General features: G+C 49.4%; 1 protein-coding gene across 1 annotated transcript in view; it reads right to left on the bottom strand.

Annotated features, from left to right (window-relative positions):
• Window positions 1–1,037: 1,037 nt before the first annotated feature.
• The window catches only part of LOC143958238 (vomeronasal type-2 receptor 26-like), an 84,597-nt gene continuing 67,881 nt past the window's right edge, over window positions 1,038–17,753 (bottom strand). Inside the window, exon 6 of the mRNA XM_077467755.1 lies at window positions 1,038–1,945. Coding sequence (XP_077323881.1) covers window positions 1,038–1,945 — 908 coding nt within the window. The remainder of the gene's footprint in view (window positions 1,946–17,753) is intronic.

Here is a 17,753-nt window from a genome sequence, read left to right as displayed (position 1 = left end):
CGCGAGTCGCGCAGCGCAATAGGAAATCTCCACGTTGTCACTGGGACCCGTGTGTGTCCCAGCAGACAGCGCGGCAAGGCAGGAATTGGCGTAGACTCCCACGGGAGTCTATGCCCGGAAGTGGGTGTAAATACCTGTCTTTGACAGGTATCTCCACCCCCCTCCCCCCTGAAAGGTGTCAATTGTGACACCGGAGGGGGGGAGGGATCCGATCAGCAGAGGTTCCACTTTAGGGTGGAATCCTGCTTTAAGCTTATAAAAAACATATATTTAGACACGTTCCACAGATTTATCTCTGAGCAGAAATCACCTAAAAATGTTGCTAATTGTATGACTAACATAGATGTGGATGTATATGATTGGTTGCCCATGGGGCCTTCCACCTTGTGCTTTGTATAATCTCTAAGTGTTTATATTCATTACACAGGAAATAAAAAAATTGTACTCTTGATAAGCCATACATCGTGCACGGTGTCTTGACTACCCCATCGGTCAGAGAGTCTTTCCAATGACCATTAGAGTCCAGCTCGAGCAGAACTAGAGGGGCGCACCTTACAATAACAATAATAATAATAATAATAATAAAAATAGGGGGATGGTTGAAGCTGTTTCTGGCACTGCTACTGGACTGCACTTGTACTGGATAAAGCTTATACTGGATGGTGATCTTGAAGATTTCTTTCCTCTAACACACTGATCAGTATGTGAGTGCAAAATGGTATCAAGCTGCTAACTTCAGGTGTTGGTTACATTGTGTGATGCTTTGATTGGTCACAGCATATTTTTGTGATTGGCACCATCCAATGGACAGTGCAGTCACAGTACTTTGCTTGTGCATTCTAGGGGGCATGTAAGAGGAAGAAAAAAAATGAAGTTTCCCACCCTGTAACATCCACCTTCCATTCACTTATGTACAATAGGCAGACAGAACGTAGTTAATATACACAAACATTCATAATGATGATGATGATTTAACAATATGGCTTAATTTCTTTAATCTGATCTACAGCATTATATATTAAATCAATGTGTTACATTTACAACATTCTCTTCCCCAGCATTGTTTTCTTTGTATTCATTTCAGGTTTGAAAAGTAAAATGTAGAGTTTTGGAGAAAACATACACAATAATATTCCAGCGCTGGAGGTCAGTATGGCGAATATCTCCACAGCCACCATGTATTTCCCTCTGGTGCTCAGATAGGCCGGGATCATGGCAATCCAGACACTGCAGAACACCAGCATGCTGAAGGTGATGTACTTGGCCTCATTAAAACTGTCCGGTAATGTCCTCACCATGAAAGCCAGAACAAAACTCACAGCTGCCAGAAACCCCATATAACCCAACATAGAGTAGAACCCGATAACTGACCCTTCATTACACTGAATGATGATCTTCCCAGGATAGGAGTCCATGTCATACTCCTGAAATGGTGGAGAGATGGACAACCAGAGAATGCAATTCATAACCTGAATGGATGAGCAGAATAACATGACTGTATTGGGAAGTTTGACTCCCACCCATTTTCTACAAGAGCTTCCAGGTCTGGTGGCTTTGAAAGCAATGAAGACCATGATGGTTTTGGCTAGGATAGAAGATGCTGAGATGGTGAAGGGAACTCCAAAAGTGACTTGTTGCAACATACAGGTAATATCCACAGGACGGCCAAGGAACAGGAATACAGAAAGGAAGCTCAGTATGAGGGAAAGGAGCAGAATGAAGCTGAGGTTCCGGTTATTGGCTCTGACTATGGGAGTTCTCCGAAACCAAACAAATAGTCCAAGTATAAAGAGAGATGTTGTAGACAATATGAGTGAAGTTATAGAAAAAAATAAAACAAGAATATCCTCCTCATATGATAAATACTCGATGACCTTGTCAATACAAATAGTTTTAGCTTTGTTGGGCCATTCATTTTCAGGACACTTCTTGCAGAGTTCACTGTCTGTAGAGTAAAAATAAGTGAAAATAACATTAAACATATTATACAGAGAATGCAACTATTTGACAGCTTTGGCCTCTTCCATGTAATCATTTTCCTGACCAATACTTTTAGATAAATGTTGGAGGCTTTCTCAAACAGAAAGTAGGAGGAAGCTATAGAAAGTATAAAACGGCCCTGGCAGCCTATATTATACAATACACGTCCTAGTGCAGTGATGGCGAACCTTGGCACCCCAGATGTTTTGGAACTACAATTCCCATGATGCTAAACTACAATACAGAGTGCATGAGCATCATGGGAAATGTAGTTCCAAAACATCTGGGGTGCCAAGGTTTGCCATCACTGTTCTAGTGATTAGTGCCATATACATCAATGTGTTTGTGACATAAAAATCAAAATACAACAAAATGATATATAATATAATATGCACAAATCTGTAAAGTGCTTGGTGCTTCTATAAAAGTGCAATGGTGCTCCAACAATTTGCAAAATGTGAGGTGACTCCCCCTTCGGTGACCCCACTCACCAAAAACAATAGACCCTCAGCTTCACAATCTGGGATCAAAAAAGGCAGTGATCTATTGATCTGGGGGTATGTAGGATGGTTCATCCACAAACTCTTCCAAGAGGGTGCTTTACAACAGAAAGGATATGCCACACTCCATAGATGGGAAAAAACTCATAGCGAAATACCGCTTAACATAAATTATCAAGCGCATTACAAGCATCACTTATGATTAGGGATGAGCCGAACACCCCCCGGTTCGGTTCGCACCAGAACTTTCGAATGGACCCCAGATTCGAACGAACTTTAGAACCCCATTGATGTCTATGGGACTCGAACGTTAGAAATTAAAGGGCTAATTTTAACGGATAATATGCAAGATACTGTCCTAAAAAGGGTTTGGGGACCTGGCTCTTGCCCCAGGGGACATGGGTCAATGCCTAAAATGTTTTTAAAAATGGCCGCTTTGGCGGTAGCACTGATTTTAATGACAATTAAAGTGAAAAAAAAAGGTGAAATATTCCTTTAAATATGGTGCCTGGGGGGTGTCTGTAGTATGCCTGTGAAGTGCCACGTGTTTCCCGTGTTTAGAACAGTCCCTGCACAAAATGACATTAAACAGAAATAACATCATTGAAAACTGCTTGCGGTTTTAATGTTATATCTGGTTCCTGCAATATGGTTGAAAACCATTGAGAAAAATGGCATGGGTAGCCCTCCCTACCCATTACCAGCCCATTTGGGTCTTGTACGCATATCAAGGGGAACCCTGTACCCATATTAAAAAAAGGAAATGCGTGTGGCCCCCAGGCCCTATATACTCAGAACAGCAGTATACAGGCGGTGCAAACAAGACAGGGACTGTGTAGGTTTGTTGTGTTAAGTTGAATCTGTTTGTAATTTTCAACTGGTACATTTTTAAAGTGTAGCTCCAGTCAAAAAAACATTTTTAAGCTTTTTGGAAAACATAGGGAAGGGTTATCACTCCTGTATAATTTGTTTTGTCGTTCATCTTTTTTCATCTCACTTCCTGTTGTCTCCTTCCGTTTGCAAGTAGGAGATGTTTGTAAGTTGGATGTTTGAAAGTAGGGGCCTGCCCTATATGCTCTGCAGAACTGGCGGAACAAGGTGTTGGTTTTGCCACAACATTGTAAGCCCTGAAAGTGACTCTTGCTGGGCGCTGGAGCGCCCTGCTGTGAACGATTATATGAAGAATTGTAATTACATGCCATTGTTGAACAGTGGTAGAAAAATTGACCTTTGGTGGTTGTGGTGCTGGTGCCACAACACTATAAGTCCTCACAGTTACTCTGGGTGGGCACAGGAACGGGCCCTCCTGTGAAATATTATATCAAGAATTGTAATTACATGTCCCTGTTAAACAGGGGCAGAAAAATTGGGCCTTAGGCACTGGTGCTGGTGCCAGGACACTGCAACCTCTCCCATATACTCTAGTTTTATTGCAGGAATTAGCTCTGCTGCAAAGCATTGCATCAAAAATTGTACTTAAACGCCCCTGTTAAACAGGGGCAGAAAAATTAGGCTAATGGCATCACCCAGAACCAGAAATGTTCTTCCAACATATCAGCGGAGGAGGAAGAGGATAGACAATCAACATAACAGGACAGTCACTCAGCATCAGCATAGACAGTCTTGAAAGGATGTGATATTTCAAAAAAAGTTATTCGGTTACATCAGCTTCAGGTGCTTGGTAGCTGTGGGTGATCCAAGACTGATTCATCTTGATGAAGGTCAGTCGATCAACTGATTCGGTGGACAGGCGCACCCTGTGATTGGTAACAAAGCCACCAGCAGCACTGAAGGTGCGTTCCGAAAGAACGCTGGATGCAGGACAGGCCAGTAGCTCAATTGCATACCGTGCAAGCTCTGACCAGTGATCCATCCTCAAGTCCCAGTAAGCCAGAGGATTTTCGGTGGGAAAGGTGTCCAAGTCTGACCTTGCCCCTAGGTATTCCTGCACCATGTAAATCAGACGCTGGCGATGGTTGCTGGAACCGATCATACCTTGGGGCTGCGGACTAAAAAATTGTCTGAAAGCATCAGTCAGACGGCCACCTTCTCCACAGCTCCTTCTGACCGATGCCTCAGCAACACGTTGTCCAGGACCAGGAGTTTGTAACCTCCCAGTCTCTGGGAACGCGTTGCACAGACCTTTCTGCAAGGCCTCACGGAGATGTCTCATCCTCTGCTCCCTCTGCGATGGCAAGATAAGGTCGGAAACCTTACCCTTGTACCGTGGATCAAGGAGAGTGGCCAGCCAGTAATGGTCCCTCTCCTTGATCCGAAGAATACGAGGATCCTTCCGCAGGCTTTGCAGGATCAGGGAGGCCATGCAGCGTAGCTTAGCTGAGGCATTCGGTCCGGAGTCCTCTGGGTCGCTAAGGACAACATGATCCGCAGCTACCTCCTCCCAGCCACGTACAAGTCCACGTGTTTCTTGGGACTGTAAATCATCCCTACAAGACTGCTGCTGCTGCTGCTGCTGCTGCTGCTGATGCTGAGTGCCAGCCTACACCTCCATGCTGACACAATCATCCTCCTCCTCCTCTTCCTCCTCCTCATCCTCTTCCTGTGTGATGGGTGGCACAGCAGGAACACTGTCTGGATAAAGGGGGCCTTGCGAGGCAAGGAAGTCCTCCTCTTCCTGCCTCTGTTCTGCCTCAAGTGCCCTGTCCATTATTCCACGCAGCGTATGCTCCAAGAGGTGGACAAGAGGTACAGTGTCACTGATGCATGCACTGTCACTGCTCACCATCCTTGTGGCCTCCTCAAACGGTGACAGGACAGTGCATGCATCCCTGATCATGCCCCACTGGCGTGGTGAGAAAAAACCGAGCTCCCCTGACCCTGTCCTGGTGCCGTAGTCGCACAGGTACTCATTGATGACCCTCTGCTGCGTGTGCAGCCGCTGCAGCAGAGGGCCAACGTTGAGTTCCACCTGGTGGGCATGTCACATATAAGGCAGTTCTTGGGCAGGTTCAACTCCTTTTGGAGCTCAGCCAGCCGAGCACAGGCATTAATTGATCGGCGGAAATGCACACAGACTTTCCTGGCCTGCTTCAGTACATCCTGTAAGCCGGGGTACCTGCCCAAGAACCGCTGCACCACCAGGTTAAAGACGTGAGCTACACAGGGCACATGGGTCAGTTGTCCCTGTCGGAGGGCGGAGAGGAGGTTGGTGCCATTGTCACAAACCACCATTCCTGGCTTAAGCTGGCGTGGCGTCAACCACCTCTCGGCCTGCCCCTGCAGAGCTGACAAAATATCCGCCCCAGTGTGGCTCCTGTCCCCCAAACAAACCAGCGCAAGCACGGCATGGCATCGTTTTGCCTGCGTACTTGCGTAGCCTCTGGAACGCCAACGGAGTACCGCTGGTTCTGAGGACAGAGCACTGGAAGAGGCCATGGAGGAAGAAGAAGAGGAGGGGGTGGAGGAGAGAGGTGTGTCACAACCAATAGTAGCATTTTGGAGGCGTGGTGGCGGAACAACCTCCAACACTACTGCACCTTGTCCTGCATCCTTCCCAGCTGCCAGAAGAGTGACCCAATGGGCCGTGAAAGACAGGTAACGTCCCTGTCCATGCCTGCTGGACCATGAGTCAGCGGTAATATGCACCTTACCGCTGACCGCCCTGTCCATCGAGGCAAGGACATTGCCTTCCACATGCCGGTAGAGAGCCGGAATCGCCTTCCGTGAGAAAAAGTGGCGTTTGGGGACCTGCCACTGAGGAACTGCACATTGTACAAACTCACGGAAGGGGGCCGAGTCTACCAACTGAAAAGGAAGCTGTTAAAGGGCTAGCAATTTAGCCAAGCTAGTATTCAACCGCTGAGCATGTGGATGGCTGGGAGTGAACTTCTTTCGCCGGTCCAGCAGCTGGGGCAGGGACATTTGCCTGCTATAATCGGACGTGGGTGTACCGCTAACAGAGTTCCCGGAAGCACTTGGCTGTGACACACCTAATTCTACACCTTCATTCCTCTCAGAGCAGGTTTCAGAGAGGACTGAAGGTCTAGTGGGGTTGGAGATGCCAGCTGGTGAGGAGCAAGGAGAGGTCCGCTTTGTTCTTTGGTGTGGGTCTTTGAGGTACGCTTGCCAACGAGCTGCATGGCAGGTCAACATATGTCTGGTCAAGCATGTGGTGCCCAAGCGGCTGATGTTTTGGCCACGCGAGATACGCTTGAGACATATGTTGCAAATAGCAGCGGTGCAATCTGATGCACTCGTCTCAAAAAAGGCCCACACCAAAGAACTTTTAGAATAATGCGCAGAGGCAGTGCCCTGCACAGGCGGAGCTCTGCGGTGTGATTCAGTCGGTGTGCTGCCCCTAAGCTGGCCCCCGGAGGGCATCCTGCCTCGTTGGACATGTGCCTCCTCCTCCTCCTCCTCCTCTCTCCTACCAGGCACCCACGTGGAGTCAGTGCCCTCATCATCCCCTCCCTCTTCATCGCTGTAGCAAACCTGGCAGTATGCTGCAGCTTGTGGAACATGACTGCCAGATTGCTGTCCTTCTTGAGCATCCCCTCTCTCTGCGCTCACGCTACTGCCTTCCTCTAGCTGAGTGTCATCATCAGAGCCCACAAAACACTGGGCATCCTCCTGGAGCATGTACCCAACACTGTGCTCAAAGAGTTCAGGAGACTCCTCAGGAGGATGTGGTGGGTCTAGGGAAGGAGTCACTGATGATGACATTGAGAGGAGGGAAGACGATGCGTTGGCAGCTGCTTTGCTATTACCCTGAGACTGGGTGAGAGAGGATGAGGAGGATGAAGAGGGCTTGGTCATCCACTCTACCAAGTCGTTGGCATGTTGCGGTTCAACATGTCCAGCTGCCGAAAAGAAGGACAAGCGTGTCCCATGGCCACGTGCTGATGACAATGCACCGCATCCACGACCAGCACTGTTGTCTCTAGACACAGAGCCTGCTTGCCCTCTTTTATCGGCTCGTGCCTGTCTGCCTCTCCTTGCTGGCCTTCCAGACATGGTAATGGCCTGAAGGGAGTTGGGTAAAACAGCAGTGTAATGGAGTCACACAACACCCACTAAGCCCTGCAGATGGCTCTATTAGAGAACAGCAATAAACAGTAGATACAGGTGTATATTGTGCTGGAGTCACACAACACCCACTAACTCCTGCAGATGCCTTTATTATAGAACACCAGAGATAAAGGGGTATATACAGATGTATACTGTGCTGTGCTGGAGGCACACACAACTTCCAATATCTCCTGCAGATGGCAAGTGGGCTCAAATAGAGAAGAGCTATGTAGGTGGATATAGCGGTGTGTACTGGGTATAGAGCATGCAGACAGCACGCATAAGCTCCTAACACTACTGACTGCAAGCTCTATTATAAAAGATAGATCACTAGGGGGCGTGGCCTGGACGGGGACCTAGATGGCCGCTTGAGTACGGAGCTCCTGCTATCTCGGGACTGCACAGCTTAATTTGGGGAGCCCGACGCACGCTCGACCATGAGTAGGTCCACCAGAAGCTCCTCTGTCTCTCGGGCTTCGGTGGAGACCGGGACCCAGCCACACCGAAACATCCCGGAGCTGTTCCGGACACAGCGCCAATTGTCGCAGGCCGCGCAGGCGGCCTCCCACGCGGCAGCGCAGGCCCAAGCACCGGACTCGCCTGAGATACCTCCGGCCGCGCCAATGCTCACCGCGGACGCGCGGTCCCCTCATCCCTCTCAGCCGCCGAGCCTGCTCGACCTGGAGAAGTTCGCTACGGACATCAAATCGACCGTGATGGCGGCGGTGGCTGACCTCCGCTCGGACATACAGGCCGTGGCGCACCGCATCAGTGAGGTGGAGGAGGCCTCAAGAACCCATGCTGCCGCTATACGCCAGGTTCAAGGGACATATGATACCCAGCTCTCCCACATCCTGGAACTCCACAGGCACGTCGAGGACCTGGATAACCGCGGACGCAGACACAACATCAGGGTCCGCGGCGTGCCTGAACACATTGACCCGGGGCTCCTCCAGCAAACTGTGAGTAACATTTTTAATTCATTGATTGATCGCCCAGCTGACTCCCCCATTGACATGGAGAGGATACATCGGGCGTTGCGCGCCCAACCCAGGGAGAACGAACCGCCAAGAGACGTGGTCTGCTGCATCGTAAACTTCCCCCTGAAAGAGGAAATTCTTAAAAAGGCTAGGGAGAGGGGTCGCATTGTTCACGATGGCGCTGAAATCAAGTTGTTTCAAGACCTCTCCCAGATAACTTTACAAAACAGGAGAGCGGTTCGCCCCCTGCTGGAGGCCCTACAGGCACGCAACATTCAGTACAGGTGGAGGTTCCCTTTTGGTCTGTCCGCATCTGCGAGGGGACAAACGGCCCTGCTTCGTACGCCGGAAGACCTACCAGCTTTTTGTGACCAACTAGACCTTCCTCGTGTGGAGCTTCCGGACTGGTACTCGTTTTATTATCCGGCAGAACCCTGGTTGCCGGTGTCTGTCAACCTCTCGCCGAAAACTCAACGACAGAGATCCAGAAGACGCCGGGATGGTCCTCTTTCCCCTGGTAACCGCTCCTCCCGCCGAGACCTGTACCAACAGGACCCTGGTTCTCCATCCTCACCGCCGGCCAGGAGGGATCGTTTAGACGCTTGAAGATTTCGCCTTGTTCTCACTCCAGGCTGCTATGCCCGAGCCATTTGACAGATGATTCTGTATTCCCTCGACCTCACAGGGCCCGTTTTCTGGAGCTTCTCTATGGCTGACTGCCCCTCCCTTCCCCCTCCCTCCTCCCCCCCCCCTGCTTCTCCCGTTCCCGGCATCCCCCCCCCCCTTTTTTTTCCTTTTTTTTCCTTTTTCTTTTCTTTTTTTTTTTTTTTTTTTTTGTCAGATCCTGCCGTGGGTTGGAAGGACTCGTGACTCTACAGCTCCGGATGATACCTGTCTCGACCTGGTCGTTCTTGGTGGTCCCGCAAACTCTCCATATTCCCTGGACTGGACTCTCCTGGGAAGACTGGCTCCGGGGGCAGGTAAGCTTTACTGCTCCTCGGTCGGGGGGAGTTCTGCTCTCTGTCCCCCCTGAGAAGTGGCCTCCACCCTCTCCCCCTCCATGCTCCGGATATTCCGATGGTATCACCTTGCTGAGGGATACGTTCCCCTACCCTTACAAGCGACGCGAGGGAATGCCCCTGTGCCTTACTGGATCTGGGAATGACTGACCTCGGGCCCTTGCAGCAGGGACCCATATTAGGTTCTTACAGCCTCGATTATGCTCTGACCCTCGGAGCCGGAACTACGCAGTGACTTGCCTGGTTATTGATACGCATCGGCCACCCTCCTCTGGCCCATCTACGTTTTTGACTCTCTTATCTTTATTTATTTAGTCCTCATTTAAACGTACTCTTCAGCTTATCCCTGCCCTTGAGACTATTTTTATTTTTTTTTCTTATCTTTCTATTTTTTATTTATTTATTTATTTATTTATTTATTTTTATTTTTATTTTTTTTTCCTTTTTTTTTTTATTTTGATGGATGTTTGTTACTACCAAGGGGGGGGGCCCCGCTCACGTCCTCCTTGTCTGGTGACCTGGCCTTTTGGTTGCTGGTGCCTCTGGGGGGACGGGATCGGGTAGCCTTCAACTTACTTACCTCAGTTTTCCTTTGGTGGGGGACTGTTTTGTCTGGGGGGGCGGGGGGTGGGGGACGGTGGGTGGAGGTGGGTTCATCGCATTGCTTTTTGTTTTGATGCAGTGTCTGGGCGGGGGAGTTTCTTGTTTCTTGATTCTATGTTTATCCCCCGGGGGTCCCCTCCCCTCCCTATCGTGGGGTGGTTCCCCCCCTTCCCCCTCCCTTCTCTCCCTCCCCCTCTCCTTCCCTTTCTCCCCCTCCCCCCTTTTTTTTCCCCTCTCCCTCCCCCCCGCCCTCTTCCTTCCCCCTCTCCCAGCCCCCCCCCTGGCCCTTCCCTTTTTCCCTGTCCTCCTTTCCCCCCTTCCCCCTTTTCTTTTCTCCCCCCCCCCCTGGGCCCGTTCCTCCCCTGGATGGGGAGCTGGTGGGGGGGATACCTGCTATTATACTAGCCTGTAACACAGGTTTGACTGGCTGGACATGGCAGTCATGGAGGTCCATAGCGTATACGGAGGGGTCAGGAGGTGACTTGCAGATTTTGATGTCCCTCCTTGCCTCTCTAATTGTTATAAAAGGTTACATTTGCATGCTTGTTAATACTCAGGTTTCGGTCTGTTCATGGTGTCATATATACTTGTTGCACTAAATTTTGTATGCTGGTTCCCCCAATGGTATTCGCACTTCCCTTTAGCTGGGTTTTACCCCTGCGGTCCCGGGATTGCAGAGCCACCTGTGGTTCTCCCGTCCTTTCTCTCGTTCCCACACAGCGGGTCCGTACTGGATCCCTGCTGACTCCCCGGTCCACTCTTGTCTAGGTGGAATAGTGTCTCTGTCCCCACCTCTGGTAATTTTTCCCTGTCCTTGTCCCCTCTGCTTTTTTCTGTCCCCTTGCCCCGATTTTCTCTTTCCTTTCTCTTTCCTCCTGCTTTTCTGTCCTCCTCTGGGGCTGGTTCTGCTCGCCCCCTTTTTCCTGCCTGCCTGGGTGAGGCCCGTTCCTTGGCCCCGGCCTGCCCCCCCCCCCCTCGGGTACCTGAGCTCTCTCACCGCCCTCCTGTGGTTGGGGGTTTCCCAGTTCACAGCCGTTTAGCCGCTAATATGTCGCACAGAGCTACCTTTACCACGCCTGTTGAGCTGAGGTGTGTCTCTCTGAATGTGAAGGGACTCAACGCTCCTGAAAAGAGATTGCAAATTCTGACTTCCCTGTCCAAATATAAGGCGCACTTCATTTTCCTCCAGGAGACACACTTCCGCTCAGATGCGATACCCAAACTATCCAATCATATATACCGCACAGCGATCCACGCCACGAACCCAGTAGCGAAAACAAAAGGTACCTCCATATTGATATCCAGACACGCCAACTTCCATCAAACTGATTCCCTGATCGACCCGGAGGGTAGATTCGTCTTCCTCAAGGGTACATACGCTTCCAAACCCATAACTCTTGTGAACATATATTGTCCTAACGAACACCAAGTTTCCTTTTTTAGGAAACTGGGCGACCTTCTCTCTTCCTTTCAGACTGGCCTGGTCCTCCTGGGAGGGGATTTCAACGTGCCTTTGAACCCTGTTCTAGACTCCTCATCGGGAGCTTCGGCCTTACCGTACAGGGCCCTCAGGCAAATTAAATTGCAACTTCAGAATCTGACCTTGCACGATGCCTGGCGCACCTTAAACCCCTCCGGGAGGGACTACACCTTTTATTCGGCCCCCCACAATAAATATTCGAGAATAGATTATTTTTTTATCTCTCAAACAGACCTGTCCTTACTGCAACGTATGACCATTGAACCAATGTTCTTGTCTGACCACCACCCCATCACGATCACACTCACCTTCCCTGACAGGACCACCAGATCTAAAACGTGGAGATTGAACCCTTCTGTTCTCTCCGACCCGGTGACGCTGGAGTACTTAAAGAGTCGTATCTCCCTTTACTTCAATGAAAATGCCTCCCCGGATGTTTCGGCAGTCTCCTTGTGGGAAGCGCACAAGTGCGTTATTCGGGGGGAACTTATTGCGTTAGCCGGAAAGGCTAAGAAGTTGCACCAAAAGTATATCTCCGACCTGACCAAAAAGATTGCTACCCTGGAAAATGTTCACAAACAATCGCGAGCCCAGTCCACCTTGCAAGAGCTACTTCAGGCACGTGCGCTCCTCCTAGAGGAACTGAACAAGCGAACTAGGCGCCGCTACGTACTGGGTCAAAAGGTGTTTTACGAGCAGGGTAACAAGAGCGGCCGCCTTCTGGCCCGCTCGGTCCAGGCTTCTAAAACCTCGTCTACTATACACCACTTGAGGAACGCTCGTGGATCACTTTTGAATAAAAATGAGGATATGGCTACCGAGTTTGAAGCCTTTTACTCCAATCTATATAACTTATCCCGACCCCATTCTGGTTCAGCCTCGTCTAACACTCGGTTGGAGCTCATTAGGCAATTCCTCTCGCGCAACTCCCCGACGCCAATATCTTCCCAACAAGCTCAAGCCATGGAAACTCCGCTCACCAGGGCTGAGCTGGATCTGGCAATTAAACAAATGAAACCCGGCAAGAGCCCTGGCCCGGACGGTTTCACGCTCCAATACTACAAACTTTTCCTGGATGCGCTAGCCCCTAAACTCCTTGCGACCCTTAATACGCTTTCGGACCCTCAGACGCTGCCTCGCGATATGCTTTTGGCGCATATCGCCGTTATCCCAAAAGAGGGGAAGGACCCGTCCCATGTCTCCAATTATCGGCCCATATCACTCCTGAATGTAGACATAAAGATTTTTGCAAAAATGCTGGCGAACAGGCTCCTTCCTTTGATCCCTGAGATTATTTCTCCTGACCAGGTAGGATTTGTCCCGGGCAGGGAGGCGAGGGATAACACGATCCGTACCCTTAATATACACCATTGGCTTACATCCTCCTCCTCAAAGGGTTTCCTTCTATCGCTGGACGCTGAGAAGGCATTCGACAGAGTGGCCTGGGATTACATGCGGGAGACGCTAGTAGCTGTCGGTCTGGCGCCCCGTATGCTTGCCTTTGTGATGTCCCTATACTCCAACCCTTTGGCACGAGTGAGGGTTAATGGCCACCTGTCGAATGCCTTCTCTATCAGCAATGGCACACGCCAGGGATGCCCCCTATCCCCCTTAATCTACATCATGACCCTGGAGCCCCTACTTAATAGCATTAGATCCAATCCTGATATTGAGGGTATATCAGTGAGGGACCGGGAGTTCAAAGTCGCCGCGTTCGCAGATGACGTGTTGTTATCTCTACGATCGCCTCGCACAACCTTGCCCAACCTTTTGAAGGAGCTGGAACATTCCATACCCTTTCTAATCTGAAGATCAATTATACTAAGTCCCAAGCCTTGAACGTTACCCTCCCTGCCTCGGAAGTGGCCCATTGCCAGGAAGTCTTCCCCTTTAGGTGGGAGGAGGAGGCTATTACATACTTGGGAATTAAGATTACTTCTAAACTAACGGACTTGTACGCAGCCAATTTCCAGGTGGCTATTGCAAGGGTTCAGTCCCATCTTAAGGATTGGATGGGACTTAATGTCTCTTGGTTTGGTCGCTCCGCACTAGTTAAAATGATCGTCCTGCCAAGGCTCCTTTATTTAATGCAAACTATCCCAATTCACCTCCCCCCGTCTTCTTTGCCACCTATCGCAAGGTTTGCTCTGCGTTCATTTGGAGGGACTCGCCCCCTCGAATAAAATATTCTACGCTCACTCGGCGGAAGAGACTTGGGGGTATTGGTCTCCCAGATCTCCGACGATACTACTTAGCTAGCCACCTAACAAGACTGGTAGATTGGAGCATCCGCAATCCCGGGAAAACCTGGATAGCCTTAGAGTTTTCGGCTTCAGTGACCCCTTTGAACCAACTCCCCTGGCTTTCCCCCGAGCATTGGCCACAAGAACTCCGCTCGCACCCTTTAATTTTTCCCTCCCTCTCTGCTTTTACACAGGCGTTAGAAGCCGGCTTACCTGCCTCGGTCCCGGGGCCGCTGACTCCCCTAAGGGGCAATCCGGCCTTCCCCCCGGGTGAGGCGTGTTCCTTCTTGATCCGGGAATGGCCCCATGACGATGTCTTGGCTCTCCACTTCTACTCTCGGGGTGCCCCCCTCTCATTTGATGCCCTGGTAGCTATCTCGAATTCATCCTCATTCCCTTTCTGGTCCTTTCGACAAATTCGCCACTTTCTAACGACCCATGCCGACCAGTCCTGCTGGTCCAGGCAGCTCACACAGTTCGAGTCCCTATGCCACCTGAAAACGACGCAGAGACACCTAATTTCTATTATATATGCGCTCTTATCCTCGAGTCTGTCTGCACCCCCGACTTCCGCGCAAATAGCCTGGAATAGAGACCTTGGCTCTCCCCTCTCGGCGGACCAATGGGAGGTGATACACGATTACGCTCACAGGTGCTCCCTAAACGTAGCGGTCCAGGAGAACGCTTACAAGATTGCCACTAGATGGTACCGAACGCCGGCGCGTCTCCATAAATTCTCTCCCTCCGTTCCCGACACATGTTGGAGATGTGGCGAGAGTGGAGGCACTATGCTACACATCTGGTGGTCCTGTGAGAGGTTGCAACCCTTCTGGAAGGAGGTCAGTGAGATCATTGCACAAGTTACAACATATAATTTGGATTATACGCCAGAACAATTCCTTCTACACCACTCTTCTTTGACAAGAAAAGCATACTATAAATCGTTGGCCATGCACATGGTAAACGCTGCTAGACTCTGTATCCCAATACTTTGGCGTTCAACTCGCGTTCCCACAATTGGTGAATGGCTTAGGAAGGTCTCCACCATTAGAGAAATGGAAGAACTAATACACACCTCACAAGACAGGATACACAAATTCTCCTTCACCTGGGCGTGTTGGGTTCATTTCACGACCACTGGGCGGTATCGACAGCTGACGGTTTAGAGTGGATTTCTGCTTGGGGGCCCTGGGGGGGGGGGGGGGGGGGTGGGCTCTGCCGGATCTGGCTGACATGCAGCATCCTCCAGACCCCCTTTTCCTTTTCCTTGTTCTGTCTGTTTTCTTCCTTCTTTTCTCCCTTTTGTCTGTCCTGCCCCTCTTCCCTTTCCCATTTCGTCGGAATGTCCGACGTTTACCTATAGGTAGTAGGCTTCTTTTAGGCCCTACCCAGTTATCCCGGAGTGTACTCTTTGCGATCTATTGGAACCGGGTCCACTTGATTGACTCCCCCCTCTCATGGGCCGCACTTTGCCGCCTGGGGAGGGGGGAGGGAGGGGATACGGATTGAAGATCCTCCCTCCACATGCTAAGATTTATATTCTCACGATTGTGTTGCCGGTTCAGTGTATTCAATGTAATATACATAAGCTGTACCCTGTGTATTTTTTTTGTTTATACATCCTGCTGATTGACCTGCTTTCTTTTGTTCAAACAACGATCTTTGTTACATGTTTTCTTTTTGAAAAATAATAAAATCTTTGTGGAAAAAAAAAAAAAAAAAGATAGATCACTAGCTATATAGGTGAGGTGAATATAGCGGTGTATACTGCGGTCAGGGCACACAGACAACAACCACTACACAACAGCAAGATCGAAAATCGGCCGAAAACGATCGGTGTGTACTGTGTTGAAGGTACACAGAACACCCACTAACTGCTTTAGACGCCAACACACTACACTAGGCCGCCGCGCTGGCGGCCTTATATAGTGTGGGGCGTGTACTACACAGCCTGAGCTATGATTGGCCACAGGCATCCTGCCTGTGGCCAATCATGGCTCTCCTCGCTGCTGGCGCTGTGATTGGCCAAGCATGCGGGGTCACAGTGCATGCTTGTCCAATCATGAGCCAGCAATGCACTGCGATGACGCAGTGCATTGTGGCCCGTGAGCGCCACACGAATTTGGCGCGAACGACCCATAACGTTTGAAATTCGCCGAACGGGCGAACAGCCGATGTTCGAGTCGAACGTATGTTCGACTCGAACACGAAGCTCATCCCTACTTATGATACACTGATATTTGGCAAAGACTGGCATCAGTAAAAAAACATCTGAGTTAGCCGCTGTATGACAAGCATTCCACAGAGGCAGAAATTGTGTCAGTGGTTAGCATTAACCAGTATGTTGTTGCGTTTTACCCCTCCTCCAGTGCATATTCAAAGGACATCACTTCCGGTTCCATTGCAATCTATTTATACCCGAGGGAAGATCACGGCTCCCTCTGGGGAGGACGAAGCGACCAATTACGATCAGTGTGAAAAAACACCGTCTTCCTCTAACATCATTTCCTGTTGCCAAATATATATATAAAAAAAATTAATATAAACATAAGCAAAAATGACAAAACATGCTTATAACAATACAATAGTTTTAAAAAAAAATTAAATGATTAATTTATTTTTAATATTATTTTTATTTCTATTTTTATTTCATTTTCATTTTTATTTTTATTATTTGTTCTTTGTACTTATTTTAATTTTTCCAAAGTAAGTCATTTTTAATCATGGATTGGAAACCTTTTGCAAATGTCTATCGCGTCTTGAGATTTATTTTATTTGTATAGCCAAATAAGCAAGTTTTCTCATTTTGGCTTCTGTTCATATTAAAGTTTTTTATATATATTTGTCAACAGGAAATTATGTTAGAGGAGGAAGTTGGTGTTTTTTCACACTGATCGTAATTGGTCGCTTCATCCTCCCCAGAGGGAGGAGTGATCTTCCCTCGGTATAAATAGATAGTGATGTACTTTAATGATGGCCTGGAGGAGGGGTGAAACGCGATGACTCACTTCTGGTTCATGCTAACCATTGACACAATTTCTGCCTCCGTGGAATGCATGACATATAGCGGTGAACTGGGATGTTTTTTTACTGTTGCCTGTCTTTGACAAATATCCTGTAAGTGATGCTTGTAATGCGCTTGATAATTTATGTTACGCTGTATTTCACTATTAGTTTTTTCTTTATTTTCCCATCTATGGAGTGTGGCATATCCCTTGTCAGGTCACCCGAGGCCAGGTGACAGATGCACACCGTAGGGATCAGCAGTGCACCGCAAGGTTGTGGACACTATGGCTGACTGCTGCGGATTGTACCCAGGGAGATTCAGGACACAGGTCAACAGGATCACTAACACAGATCCCAATGGGAGCTGGAGCATAGATTTCCCAGGGCACAGAGTCTAAGAGCCAGCGGGTGTTCGCCAAAGCCTCCAGTGGTGAGGATGGACTTCGCTGCAGTCTGGCTCCAGGTCACGGCCCCTAGAGTCTCACAGCTCACGCTCACAGTAGACTACAGGAGAAAGAAGCAGCAGGCTGAAACGACGAGGATAGTAAGGGGATACGGTAGAGGTCAGGGCAACCAGCAGACAGGAACAACAGAGTACACGCCAAAGGTTCAGGGTCACAGGCAGACAGGGATGGTCAGGGACATGCAAAAGGTCAAGGTCACAAGCAGACAGGAATCATTGAGAACACGCCAAGGTCGGTAACAGAGTCAAACATAGAGCACATGGCAAGCAGGAACCAGGAAGCCAAACACACACTGAATACACAATGGTTGATCAGCCACGCTGGCTTGCAATGCACAGGTTAATATAGGCTTCCCTGATAGGGCCTGGGGTGGAGCCATGCTTAGAGGAGAGGTTATAAAAACCACCAGGTGGAAGTGGCTGGCCTCTTAGTCTGAACATATGAGGGGAG

The sequence above is a fragment of the Lithobates pipiens genome, unplaced genomic scaffold, assembly GCF_037356315.1.
Source record: "Lithobates pipiens isolate NorthernLeopardFrog02 unplaced genomic scaffold, aLitPip1_a1.2 Scaffold_6, whole genome shotgun sequence".
NCBI lineage: Eukaryota > Metazoa > Chordata > Amphibia > Anura > Ranidae > Lithobates > Lithobates pipiens.
The sequence above is the reverse complement of the archived record's forward strand: the minus strand, read 5'-3'. Positions and strand labels throughout refer to the sequence as shown.